Below are 14310 nucleotides of genomic sequence, written 5' to 3'. Positions count from 1 at the left end.
CCGTGTCTCCTGTGGCTCCTGCATTGGCAGTCCTTACCATCTTGAAAATTATCGAAGGCCCCAAAGAGCTTTGTTCACGTGGGCTGTACTGATGAGCATTTGCTGTGTTAGAAAGTAAGGCTGACGATTAAAACAGGGAGTGATGCAGGCACACTTGTGCTGCCTGTGTGCACTGATGCCTCCTGTCCTGAAGCTTCCAGAAAACTCCTTCCTGCACTTTGGAAAAATGAGATCGAAAGGGGCCTGTAAGGCCTTAATATAAATATAAAAGGAGTTTCAGTATCACACACCTCCAAAAAGGACCTGAGGACCACAGGGGCTCCTGGACTGCCTGGAGAGCTGCTGTTTTCATGAGGAGCTTCACAAAGCTGATGGCTACACAGGACTCATACTAGCTGGCCCTGAGGAGCCGACCCTGTTGTCCCTGTGACCTAGGACTGTGTGTCTGTGGGGGTGACCTCTGGCCCGCAGGCTCTCCTGTGACCCCAGGACTGTCTTTGGGGGTGACCTCTGGCCCACAGGCTCTCCTGTGACCTCAAGACTGTCTGGAGTAACCTGGGGCCCGCAGGCTCTCCCGTGACCCAGGACTGTGTGTCTGTGGGGGTTACCTGGGGCATGCAGGCTCTCCTGTGACCCCAGGACTGTCAGTGGGGGTGAGCTGGGGCCCGCAGGCTCTCCTGTGACCGCACTGTGTGTCTATGGGGTGAGCTGGGGCCTACAGGCTCTCCTGTGACCCAGGACTGTCTGTGGGGTAACCTGGGGCCCGCAGGCTCTCCTGTGACCCAGGACTGTCTGTGGGGTGACCTGGGGCCCGCAGGCTCTCCTGTGACCCCAGGACTGTCTGTGGGGGTGACCTCTGGCCCACAGGCTCTCCTGTGACCTCAGGATTGTGTGTCTGTGGGGTGACCTGGGGCCCGCAGGCTCTCCTGTGACCCCAGGATTGTGTGTCTATGGGTGACCTGGGGCCTACAGGCTCTCCTGTGACCCAGGACTGTCTGTGGGGTGACCTGGGGCCCGCAGGCTCTCCTGTGACCCAGGACTGTCTGTGGAGGTGACCTAGGGCCCGTAGGCTGTCCTGTGACCCAGAACTGTCTATAGGGGTGACCTGGGGCCCGCAGGCTCTCCTGTGACCCCAGGACTGTCTGTGGGGTGACCTGGGGCCCACAGGCTCTCCTGTGACCCAGGACTGTCTGGGGGGGTGACCTGGGGCCCGCAGGCTCTCCTGTGACCCCAGGACTCTCTGTGGGGGTGACCTGGGGCCCACAGGCTCTCCTGTGACCCAGAACTCTCTGTGGGGTGACCTGGGGCCCGCAGGCTCTCCTGTGACCCCAGGACTGTCTGTGGGGGTGACCTGGGGCCCGCAGGCTCTCCTGTGAACCAAAACTGTCTGTGGGGTGACCTGGGGCCCGCAGGCTCTCCTGTGACCCCAGAACTGTGTGTCTGTGGGGGTGACCTGGGGCCCACAGGCTCTCCTGTGACCCAGGTCTGTCCAGTGACCTGGGGCCCACAGGCTCTCCTGTGACCCCAGGACTGTGTGTCTGTGGGGTGACCTGGGGCCTGCAGGCTCTCCTGTGACCCCAGGACTGTGTGTCTGTGGGGATGAGCTGGGGCCCGCAGGCTCTCCTGTGACCCAGGACTGTGTGTCTGTGGGGTGACCTGGGGCCCGCAGGCTCTCCTATGACCCAGGACTGTCTGTGGGGTGACCTAGGGCCCGCAGGCTCTCCTGTGACCCCAGGACTGTGTGTCTGTGGGGATGAGCTGGGGCTCGCAGGCTCTCCTGTGACCCAGGACTCTGTGTCTGTGGGGGTGAGCTGATGCCTGCAGGCCCTCCTGTGACCCCAAGACTGTCTGTGGGGTGACCTGGGGCATGCAGGGTCCTGCACAGTCCCGTGGTAAACGCTTCAAGTTCTGAAACTCAGCTGGTTGGCAGCCTGTCGTCTCAGAACTCAGCTAAGAGCCAAAAACTCAGCAAAGCCTACTATAAAGAGAGAAACAAGAGAGACGTCAGAACCTTTGCCTTCCGTGTGTGCGGTATTCACTCTTGATTCTTTACAGCTCAGATGAGTGAACTCTTCTTCCAACGGCCCAGCACCCCAGTTTCTTTATGAAAGCTGAGGGGCTTCTTTTCCATCTCTAACTTTTTGAACTGATTAGAAGATGGACTATTCCAGACACACAACTGAGGGTCAACTGACAGTAAAAAAAGAAGACAGTAAAACTGAGACATTGGACGGAACCTTAGAAAGCAGAATACTGGGCCCCGCCAGGGAGCCCTGGGCTCTGGTGCCGCTTTCAGGCCGTGTTGTCATGGGCAGGCCATGTCCCCTCTGCCCTCAGCATCCCTGCCTGAGAAAAGGGGTGACGATAGTGCAGCCGCATGGGGTGGCTGGAGGAGGCCAGGGCCGTGATTGGGTGGCTCCCACCCAATGCCTCAACTGGGGGCAGTCATGCTGGGAGGAGGCACTCAGGTTGGGAGACAAGATTGCGGAGATTCTTAGTAAATGGTGAGCATGTTTGGGGCTTTCCAGTTCAAGCCCTTGGCTGTCACTGTCACCCTTGGTGTGACTGCCCAGTTTGTCTTACCCCTCAAGAATTTGCAGGCGCTGAGCTGTGACAGGCTCTCCTGCAGCAGCTGTTTATGGTAGAGCAGGTGCGGATGGTGAGGTGGCCTGCATGGGTGCAGCCCCAGGGCTGGGCCGGGTCCATTCCGAGAGGGTTTGGTGCATCAGCTGCAATCAGGAGACACTGAAGGGACCGAGTTTGCAGCCCAGGAACCCGCACTCTCCTCCCTCTCTGCTGTCTCTCTCCACCCCGGACCTTGTTGGGGGCGCCTGGCAGATTTTTTAGTCCATCACACTTCTTTCTCACCCCCTTACAGCCCTTGGATGTTACCTCACAGACTCCTTATTTCACACGTAGACTTTATGGTTTTAGGAAAAACTGCCCCACAGTCTCTGTGCTGGATAAGCTGCTTGGGGAGGATTTCAGTGCGCCCACCGCACTGGCCGCCCTGCCCCACTCCACCCCGCAGTCTCTCTCTCTTCCCTCTGCATCTTCTCTGTTTGTTTTCCCTTTGGTTTTCAGTGAGTCATCGGAATACCAGATGTCTTTGAGCTACCAGGGATGGAAGTACAGCAGCAGGCAGCCTGTGCTTACAGCATCCTGTGTTTCTTTTCTCTTCTGTGACCTGCAGGTTTTGACTGGAACTTGGTGTTCAAATGGGATTACATGACCCCTGAGCAGAGACGGTCCCGGCAGGGGAACCCCGTCGCTCCCATAAAGTAAGTGCCAGGTGTCCTCCGGGCTCCCTTCTCTGAGGTCACAGGTGAGAGGTCAGGCCCCAGCCTCATGTTCCCTCGGGACCTAGTCTCGCTCTTGTCTCCAGCCACACCCTCACGTGCCTTCATCTTCACTCAAAGGAGAGGCTCTGCCAACAGCTTGTGGAATAAAGTGCTTGAGATTTATTTTCTTGTACTTAAATGTATTGAATCTGCCAGTTCCACGTCCTTTGCGCTGATAGTATAGAGCATTTTCCGCACAGGATGGGGTCTCAGGCTGCCCTCAGGGTCTGGGCAGAGAGGGGGGCAGCCAGGGTGAGCCCCGCCGCTGCCCCCATCAGCCCCCCGTATTCACCGGATCCTGCCCTCCTCTGTGCAGACAGAGGAGGCTGCTGTATCACTGCCAGGTGTGGTGGGAATGCCTGTCCGGGAACACCTCATTCAGGGGGGTCCCTGCGGACACTGTGACCGTCTGCATTGTAGCGTTTGTCTCCGTCAGCAGGGAGCTCCAGCAGCACGGGGCCTGGATTTCTCATGGTGACGCCATGGAGACAGGGCTGGGGCTCTGCTGTTGGCCTGTCCCCAGACTGAGGGGAAACGAGAAGATGATGGTTCCTCCAACACAGGAAGAAGCTGTCCTTTGATGAGGATAAGAATAAGGGTAGCTAGTATCATCGAGCTTTTCCTGCGTGTGCTGGGTGCTTTAAGCCTGTTATTGTTTGTAATCCTCCAAGGAACCTGGCACAGAAAAGCTGAGTGCTGGCTTGGGGCACACCAGCAAGCGTCCCAGCCCAGCAGCTCCTCTCACCTAGGGAGGCTCCCTGCAGCCCCTCGCACTTGGGAGCATCTGAGCAGGGCACTGAAGCCAGCAGGAGTCAAGCTGAGAGGGGCCCCTAGAGCTCTGAGCTAAGGACCAAGCGGTGCTGTTGTTTTTAAGTCTGGTTTTCAGGCTTGACCTTGGCATTAGAATGCTGGTGATCTAACCTTAACCTTCAACCTCTTTTCTCTTCTACCCTCTCTGCCTCTGTAGAACCCCTATGATTGCTGGAGGGTTGTTCGTGATGGATAAGTTCTATTTTGAAGAGCTGGGGAAGTACGACATGATGATGGATGTGTGGGGAGGAGAAAACCTAGGTACGTATGAGCCTTGTGTCTTTGGACACCACACTGTTTCCAGTTCTGCTGAAACTGTGGTCTTTTCCTGCCAACCAAGGGGTAGAAATGAAAAGTGGAGGTTTTGGAGAAATTATTAAGTGAGAGTTTGTAGTATGCATGTGCCAGTTGGAAAAGGTTTGTAGAGACATTAAAGTAACCATGTAACAGACATAATTAATAATTAGTCCCCTTATAAAGTATAAATAGCACCCTTTTTACTCTTAAAAGTGTCTTGGGTTGGGCATTAGGATGTGTTTCCTTAAGAATGTAGGATGCTAGATACAGAGTCTTTGAAGGAAGCTGGATACTTTTTAATGTCATCTGAATTCAGGAGTTTGGAAAACAGACTGACAAAAAGTGGGGGAACACTTCAGGCTCTAAGACTCATTTTTAGACACATAGGATGGAAAATGAGTCCCAGCGAAGTCTGTTAGACTGGCTGAATTATAATCATGGGGCAGGGATGGTTCTATTTTGTTTTTGTTTGTGGTGCATACAGATCATTTTTACCAATGATTAGGGACAATTAAATTGTACAGAGTTTGACCTTTATTGGTAGTTGCATCGTATTTACTGCATAAATATAGAAGGACTCTTGTTTTATGTCGTTTTTTTGTTTGGGGGGTTTTGTTTGTTTCACTTGAAGTTTTTGAGCTGAGTCTCCTCGCCTTTGAGTGCTGCTTCAGTTACTTCAAATTACTTTCTCCCCTGGGTAGAAGGAGAGAAGCAGGATGCTGCTATCACTTGTAGTAGTGTTTACTTATAGCAGAGACTTTGATTTTTTTTTTTTTGTTTAAAAGAAAAGACTAGGTTAGACAAGCCTGTTATTTTTTCTCTCATTTTATGATATTAATGTTAGTGATAATGTCTCATTTGTGGAGAGAGGTTATCACCTTGGTAGATTTTGAAAGCTTCTTTAGATTCAGTAGCTATACCTGGAGGAAGGACCTGAGTCAGATGCCTTTTGGATTTTTTTAACGATACACTGACGGGGAGGCAGGGCTTGATTGAAATCTTCTGAGCACAGAAGGCTTCAGAAGGATTATTAATCTCCTGAAGGGAATTCTGAGTCACCCTTGCCCTGCTGGCACCCCTGGGGCAGCCCAGCCAGCCAGGATCACCACTCGGTAGTAAAATGGAGTGGGGTTTGCTGTGTGCCATTGGGTTAAGGTGGATGGAGGCAGCCAGCCTTTTAAAGCATCAGAGTGTAGAAAGAATACTGATTTAAATGTCGCAGGAGACTTTGCATCCGGAGACCAGCGGGAGGGGAGATAATCTTTCCCACTGCCTGGTTTATTGTTGGTTTGGTTTGTATGTTTCAGTGCCTGTGAGGGGTTCAGGTGGGGTGGCCATGGTGGGCGGGGAAGAGGGTCTCGGGTCCTGTGGCCTGGGTGCTGCTGGCACTGTGGCGCCCCCTCCCGTGATGGGCTCTGACGTGGCCACTCTGGAGGGCCTGCTCCCATCAGGAGTAGACAGGCACAGGGCTTCAGCAGGAAGAGCTTGCAATGAGTCTCTCTCATCTTGGCACTGCTCAGACTTGATTTTCTGGGTGCTGCATGCACACCCACAGTGGTTGGCCAGCCTGAGGGCTGGTGTGGAGTCAGGGAGTGGGGATGTCTGAGTCAAATCCAAACACCCCCTCTTGGGATGCCCCACCAAATCTACTAGTGCTCCCAGATTTCCTGACCTACAGTGTAAATCTAATTAAAGCACTTAAAAAAGACAGAGGGAATTCCCTGGTGGTCCAGTGGTTAGGACTCAGCACTTTCATTGCTGTGGCACCAGGTTCAATCCCTGGTTGGGGAACTAAGATCCCACAACCCTTGCATTGTGGCCAAAAAGGGAAAAAATAAAAAGGACAGAGAACGCTACCTCTGGCCCCTGTGAGATATGGGGCTTAGACTCCTTAGGAATGTTATTTGTCCTTTTCAGCCCATCCCCGCAGCCTTAGGAAGGATGCTGACCACCCCCAGTGCATCATCTCATTTCATGCTTTCTGGAAGGGACTGAGGTCTTGCTTGAGGTTTCGAGTTTATTGTTACTAGAGCCAAGATACAGACACAAACTGCCTAATTTAAAAAACCACCATGTTTTCTTGAGTAATCAATCATCCCTCGTTGGAGCCCAGTGAAATCAGTTGAACATAACTGTAGTTGTTCGTGGCCTTAAAACTCTTCCACCAGGTCTCTGAGTGGCTCCCTTACTGGTTTAACAGTAAGGAGCCAGGCAGTCTTCGTGGCCCCCAGTTTTGAATTTTCCAGACAGGCAACTGTATCTTTGAATTTTATTTCCTTAGATACAGAGAGCCTCCTAGTCAAGTTTTGTGCAACACTCTGTGTAGGCTTGGTGGTTATGACCACACATTTCTAATATGATGAGGGTGGTCATTAAGATCCCCAAACTGCTACATAGGGAGGTGTCTGGGGCTTCTGCTCACTGGTCCCAGTAGAGATTCCTGCTGCCCTGCTCTCGCATGGGTGTCACATGCCTTTGGCCACAGCCTGGGCACCTGCTGCCACACGAGGCCTTGTGTTCCGCGGGAGCCCACCTGGCTCTGAACCATCCGCGCTGGCAGCGGTGACTGCGCGTGTGCCGTTCCTCACTCCCCCGCGTGTTGTCAGTGTGCAGAGTGATGTCCCCATGTGCAGAGTGATGCTGAGGAAAGACCCTTTTATTCCAACCTCAGGAAGTCTTTCAGAAAAACTCCATCATATCTTGATTTTCCTGTGTAACCTATTTCTCGAGTTCAGTCATGCCCCTGCTCAGAGTGGGTGGCGATCGGGATGGGAGCCCGGCCGGCTCCCTGTGTCCAGGCTGCTTCCAAGCGTGGTGCTCTGGGCTGCATGTGTGTGCACGTGTCATGACCCATGCCTCCTTGCCCAGGTGCTGAGTCCTCGGGTAGACGCTGTGTTGACTCGGGTGAAGAGCGGCCTTTGCTGGCCTGGTGGCTACTGGCTGCTGAAAGCCGGGGTGGCTGCCAGGTCTGGTTGTTCTTCGGGCGTCATTGGTCACTGGACTTGGCCGTCTGACTGGACACCTGCTGGCACAGGGATGAGATAAGTTTTGCGATTTAAGGGGAGACATTGTTTTGTCCCGGATGGAGGAAGCTCAGGTGCATGCGGATGCTCTGGGCACTTAAGTTTTAGAGGAAGGTGCTGCACACACTTGCCTCTTACATCTCCATTAGGGCTGATTTCATGCCTTTTGATCATGGACATTCGTGCACTGTTGGTTGCCTTTTCTAACTTGGATCCTTAGGAGGCATAGGAATACTCCACTGTGGAGAAGCAGTCAGAGAGGAGCTCTGGGCCAAGTCTCATGCACAGTGTTGCTGATGCTACAGGGGTGCCTGGTCTGCTGCCAGGAGTCTTCTGTTCACAGCGGGTCAGGCACTTGCTCTCGTCCTGGGGCTTCTCGTCTGAATCTGAAAGATATTTCAAGTGTGCTCTTCCTTTCTTTAAACTTTGGAATAGACTTCTTTCATGAAAACAAGGAACTTGGTGACACACATAGAGCTGGCATCTGTAACTCTGCTCAGTGGTAAAATCTAAGATAGTAATATCCCAGTTGGGTAGTTTGTTGGGCACAAATTGTTCACTTTATCTACAGTACTTTATATTGTCTGTATAATAACACTGCTGTGCAGACACCCTCATTCAATCTTTATGATATTTCATTCAATCTTTTTTTTCTCCATCTTTATTGAGGTTTCACTGACAATTTAAAATTGTATATATTTAAGGTATACAGCAGGATGATTTGCTATGCACTTGCATTCCCGCCATACACACACTTCCTTGATTGTGCCCTGGAGTCTAGAGACCAGTGTCAGATGTCCCCCTGGGGGACATTCAAGGACCCACTGGGAAAAGTGTCCTCCCTGTTGGCATTGCCTCAGGCCCTGGAGGTGGGGTGGGTATCTGCACCCGTGGGCAGCCCAGGCCCTCAGTGACCTGTGTCTTCCCCACATCAGAGATCTCGTTCCGCGTGTGGCAGTGTGGTGGCAGCCTGGAGATCATCCCCTGCAGCCGCGTGGGACACGTATTCAGGAAGCAGCACCCCTACACATTCCCGGGAGGCAGCGGCACTGTCTTCGCCCGGTAAGTGGCTGAGAGGCCCAGCAGCGCCCCAAGCACTGCTGACCGGCCCCGCACAGGCCTGACTGTGGGCTCTGTGGAAACATGTCCTGCAAGAGACCGCCCCTCAGCAATGACAGGGGAGCTGTAGGGACTGAGGACAGCAGGATGCGCTGATTTGGGTTAGGGTTAGGGAGCAGGGAGCTCCTGTGGGTTTTAAGCAGCTACTAGACTCCTTTGTTTGGGACTTTAGAAGGGTTCTTCTGGCCACTGACCAGAGGATGGCAAGGATGACACCAAGAGGAAATGATGGTGTGTGTGGCAGAGGGCGGGGGCCAGGCAGGCCTGTTCACTGACGAACAGGAGCGAGCAGGGACTCCTTAGTGATACCCACGCTGGCGATCACACACTTGGCTGATGCGGTGCCCCTGCAGACACAGGAAGTCTAAGAGCAGGGTGGGCATGCGTAAGGTGGGGGATGACAAGTTTATGTTTCATGTGGCATTTTGAAACATGTATTAAGTTCAGATTGCACAGTATTCCTGTATCGTGCAGAAACTGAATTTCTTAGCATAGAGAATCTACGTTCAGGGAAACTTTAACAGAAGCTAAATATTATATAAGGCTTCTGACCAAATTGCCTTCTCCCAAAAAGTATATCATTTCCTGGATGTTGTCTAAACTTCATTTCTCTTTGTTAGAAACAAAAATATGTTCTTACATGACAACCTCTACAAAATCAAACAGTGATATGTACATTTTCCTCTAGGGCACTGTGAGACTCTTCTCAGAAACCTCTTGTAGAGACAGATCAAACACTTCAAATCAAAGCCTGATAGCTACCAGCAAAACTTGGGGTTTCAGAAAACAGTCTTTTAAAATACACAAGACATTGCTTTATATGCTTTTTTAAAGGGAAAAACCCCACTGTTTTTCAGAAGGGAAGGTTTTCCAGTGTATTTTACAGCCCGGGAGTCCTTAACGCTGTAGATATGAGGAGGAAACGGAATGTGGTTCAGAACTAGGGGCAGCATGGATCGTCAGGCCCTCAGCAAGGCCCTTGCTGCCCTCTCTTGGCTGACTCACCTAAAAGATAAGGAGGTGGCATGTGTTAGTTTTGAAGTCCAGTTCTCTTTAATTTCTTCTCTTTTTTTTCTTCCGTATGTCACATTCAGAGTATAAGTATTTCATCATCTAAGAGTGGGAACTTGACAAAAATAGCTAATATTTATAAAGTGTTTGATATGTGCTAGGCTGTTGGATGCTTTATAAATATTCACATACTCTCCACATGTATGAGTATGAGGAGTACATACGCCTTCTAAGTTCAGTCCAGCTGCTCAGTCGTGTCCGACTCTTTGCGACCCCATGAACCGCAGTACACCAGGCCTCCCTGTCCATCACCAACTCCCGGAGTTCACCCAGACCCATCTCTATTGAGTCGGTGATGCCATCCAGCCATCTCATTCTCTGTCGTCCCCTTCTCCTCCTGCCCTCAATCCCTCCCAGAATCAGGGTCTTTTCAAATGAGTCAGCTCTCCGCATCAGTGGCCAAAGTATTGGAGTTTCAGCTTCAACATCAGTCCCTCCAATGAACACCCAGGACTGATCTCTTTTAGGATGGACTGGTTGGATCTCCTTGCAGTCCAAGGGACTCTCAAGAGTCTTCTCCAGCACCACAGTTCAAAAGCATCAATTCTTTGAAAGCTCAGCTTTCTTCATATTCCAACTCTCACATCCATACATGACCACTGGGAAAACTGTAACCTTGACTAGACAGACCTTTGTTGGCAAAGTAATGTCTCTGCTTTTTAATATGCTGTCTAGGTTGGTCATAACTTCCCTTCCAAGGAGTAAGCGTCTTTTCATTTCATGACTGCAATCGCCATCTGCAGTGATTTGGAGCCCCCCAAAAATAAAGTCAGCCACTGTTTCCATTGTTTCCCCATCTATCTGCCATGAAGTGATGGGACCGGATGCCATGATCTTAGTTTTCTGAATGTTGAGCTTTAAGCCAACTTTTTCACTCTCTTCTTTCACTTTCATCAACAGGCGCTTTAGTTCTTCTTCACTTTCTGCCATAAGGGTGGTGTCATCTGCATATCTGAGGTTATTGATATTTCTCCCGGCAATCTTGATTCCAGCTTGTGCTTCCTCCAGCCCAGCGTTTCTCGTGATGTACTCTGCATATAAGTTAAATAAGTAGGGTGACAATAGATAGCCTTGATGTACTCCTTTTCCTGTTTGGAGCCAGTCTGTTGTTCCATGACCAGTTCTAACTGTTGCTTCTTGACCTGCCTACAGGTTTCTCAAGAGGCAGGTCAGGTGGTCTGGTATTCCCATCTCTTTCAGAATTTTCCACTGTTTATTGGGATCCACACAGTCAAAGACTTTGGCGTAGTCAATAAAGTAGAAATAGATGTTTTTCTGGAACTTTCTTGCATTTTTGATGATCCAGCGGATGTTGGCAATTGGATCTCTGGTTTCTCTGCCTTTTCTAAAACCAGCTTGAACATCTGGAAGTTCACGGTTCATGTATTGTTGAAGTCTGGCTTGGAGAATTTTAAGCATTACTTTACTATTTCATTCCAATCTCATACTCCTCATAAAGCCTTATAAATTAAGTATTATTATTCCTGGGCTTCCCTGGTGGCCCAGTGGTAAAGAATCTGCTTATCATGTTGGAGACTGCCTGCTATGCAGGAGAAACAGGTTCGATCCCTGGGTTGGGAAGATCCCCTGAAAAAGGAAATGGCAACCCACTCTAATATTCTTGCATGGGAAAACCCTGTGGACAGGGTAGCCTGGTGGGCTGCAGTCTATGGGGTCATAAGTCAGACACCACTTGGCGACCTGAACCATCAGCACCGTTTCCACTTCAGGGGTCAGAGAAGCTGATGTACAGAAAGGTTCAGCTCCTTTGTCTGAGTTCATGCAACTGGAAAGTGGGATTCAATCTTGGCCACTTGGCTCTGAAGTCCTTGTTACTTTTAATCCAAATCTCTAAGTACAGTTAGTGCTTGAGGCTGCTAGATTTCAGCACGGAGATACAGACTCTAAAGTGGGCTCTAGGGTGGCAGGTCGAGGACCACCTCATTTGTGCGGGTCACTGTGTGAGGTGGGGAAGGAGGCACAGGCAGGGATGATCGCAGGAATGAAGGGAGAAGCGGCTCCTGGGTTCCTGCCTTATTCTGCCACGTGCGTGCCCTGTTGCTTTAGAGAGAGCAAGGTGATGACACAGCTGCAAGCTCTTACATCGTATCACATCCCTGGATACCCGTTGAGTGAGATCCCTTGGGCAGTTCCTTCTCTTTTTCTTACAGCTTTGTTTCCAGTTAGCCTCTTACAAGCCTCTTAAGAGAGTGGAGAGTGTTGCTGATGTGCTTGCCTGTGGATGTGGATTAGAGTTTACCAAACAGCCCAGGGAGCTCCCAGCCAGAACAGCCGTGGGACAGCGGGGCAGGCGCATCAGAAGATAGTTGGGTTTACATTTAGTAGTTAATGGTGAGACTTATTCATGGTGAGGGTAACTACGATTAAGTTAAATACAGAAAGCAGCAGTTTAAACTTACTCTCTTACCAGACTTTTTCCTGTTTAGTGTGTGTGACTGGCCAGTCCCACCCTCTCTCTCCCGCCTGCTTCCTGGCAGAAGAACTTTCCCTGCACCAAGGCCGGGCGGGGAGGGGAGCAACGCCACGGTGCCCTGTGCCTACCGCTCCTAGAAGACTGCTCGCCGAACAGGCGCCTGAGAAATATTTGCATCAGTAAATTTAAACTAGTGCTGAGCAGCACGTGAAGCTCATTCTTTGAGGCTACCTATGTATCTTTTTTTATTAAGTCGGCAGAAAAGGGGGCTTTGCATTTAGGAGTTGAGAAATGACTTAATCACTTAATGATTTTTAGGTGATTTAAAACTGCTGTGTGATTGCACTTCCTGAGACCTTTTAGTATGGTGGAAACATCCTTCAATCTCCCTCTCCCCCATTCCCCTCCTCGCCACTCCTCTTCTCCCACCACACATGTATCTGCCATGTGCTGTTCTGCTTCTACTGTATTTTCATCCATCAAGTCAGGGACATCTTCCCATGGCAACATGTGAAACGTACACCTGTATCTTTGATGGCCTCAGAGGAGCCCATGTGTTTGACCACATTACTGCTGACGGTTGTATAGTTTCTGTTTCTTCTGCCATCATAAGCAGTGCTAAATTGAGCATGTTTTCATTCCTGGTTGATTATTTTCCTCAGGTAAATTTCTAGATGTGGGAACTGCTAGATCAGAAGACAGGTACATTCGAATTATCTTGTCTGCCTCTTACAGGGTCTTCTAAACAATGATCTATCTAAACATATATGTCACTTGATAAGAAGGATCAGTTCAGTTCAGTCACTCAGTCGTGTCCAACTCTTTGTGACTCCATGAACTGCAACACGCCAGGCCTCTCTATCGATCCCCAAATCCCACAGCCCACCCAAACTCATGTCCATTGAGTCGGTGATGCCATCCCACACTCTCATCCTCTGTCGTCCCCTTCTCCTCCTGCCCTCAGTCTTTCCCAGCATCAGGGTCTTTTCAAATGAGTCAGCTGTTCACATCAGTTGGCCAAAGTATTGGAGTTTCAGCTTCAGTATCAGTCCCTCCAATGAACACCCAGGACTGATCTCCTTTAGGATGGACTGGTTGGATCTCCTTGCAGTCCAAGGGACTCTCAAGAGTCTTTTCCAACACCATATTTCAAAAGCATCAATTCTCTGGTGCTCAGCTCTCTTCATAGTCCAACTCTCACATCCATACATGACTACTGGAAAAACCATAGCCTTGACTAGACAGACCTTTGTTGGCAAAGTAATGCCTCTGCTTTTGAATATGCTGTCTAGGTTGGTCATAACTTTCCTTCTAGAGGCACCAGAGATCAAATTGCCAACATCCGCTGGATCATGGAGAAAGCAAGAGAGTTCCAGAAAAACATCTATTTCTGCTTCATTGACTATGCCAAAGCATTTGACTGTGTGGATCACAATAAACTGTGGAACATTCTGAAAGAGATGGGAATCCCAGACCACCTGACCTGCCTCTTGAGAAACCTGTATGCAGGTCAGGAAGCAACAGTCAGAACTGGACATGGAACAACAGACTGGTTCCAAATAGGAAAAGGAGTACGTCAAGGTTGTATATTGTTACCCTGCTTATTTAACTTATATGCAGAGTACATCATGAGGAACACTGGGCTGGAAGAAGCACAAGCTGGAATCAAGATTGCTGGGAGAAATATCAATAACCTCAGATATGCAGATGACACCACCCTTATGGCAGAAAGAGAAGAGGAACTCAAAGGCCTCTTGATGAAAGTGAAAGAGGAGAGTGAAAAGTTTGGCTTGAAGCTCAACGTTCAGAAAACGAAGATCATGGCATCTGGTCCCATCATTTCATGGGAAATAGATGGGGAAACAGTGGAAACAGTGTCAGACTTTATTTTTTTGGGCTCCAAAATCACTGCAGATGATGATTGCAGCCATGAAATTAAAAGACGCTTGCTCCTTGGAAGGAAAGTTATGACCAACCTGGATGACATATTGAAAAGCAGAGACATTACTTTGCCAACCAAGGTCCGTCTAGTCAAGGCTATGGTTTTTCCCGTGGTCATGTATGGATGTGAGAGTTGGACTGTGAAGAAAGCTGATGGCTGAAGAATTGATGCTTTTGAACTGTGGTGCTGGAGAAGACTCTTGAGAGTCCCTTGGACTGCAAGGAGATCCAACCAGTCCATTCTAAAAGAGATCAATCCTGGGTGTTCATTGGA

At 50.0% G+C, this 14310-nt stretch overlaps 1 protein-coding gene and 1 non-coding gene across 2 annotated transcripts in view; both read left to right on the top strand.

Moving 5' to 3' along the window:
* GALNT2 (polypeptide N-acetylgalactosaminyltransferase 2) overlaps positions 1-14310 on the top strand; it is a 172448-nt gene that overhangs the window by 142019 nt on the left and 16119 nt on the right. Inside the window, exons 9-11 of the mRNA XM_055425862.2 lie at positions 3194-3281; positions 4309-4412; positions 8407-8533. Of these exons, the coding sequence (XP_055281837.1) occupies positions 3194-3281; positions 4309-4412; positions 8407-8533 (319 nt within the window). The remainder of the gene's footprint in view (positions 1-3193; positions 3282-4308; positions 4413-8406; positions 8534-14310) is intronic.
* TRNAE-UUC (transfer RNA glutamic acid (anticodon UUC)) lies at positions 6167-6239 on the top strand. The gene has a single exon. It is a non-coding gene; the product is annotated as a tRNA-Glu (tRNA).

This window comes from Moschus berezovskii, chromosome 12, assembly GCF_049115385.1.
Source record: "Moschus berezovskii isolate FMDL1 chromosome 12, NW_MosBer_1.0, whole genome shotgun sequence".
Taxonomy (NCBI): domain Eukaryota; kingdom Metazoa; phylum Chordata; class Mammalia; order Artiodactyla; family Moschidae; genus Moschus; species Moschus berezovskii.
This window is presented reverse-complemented; position numbering and strand designations above follow the sequence as displayed.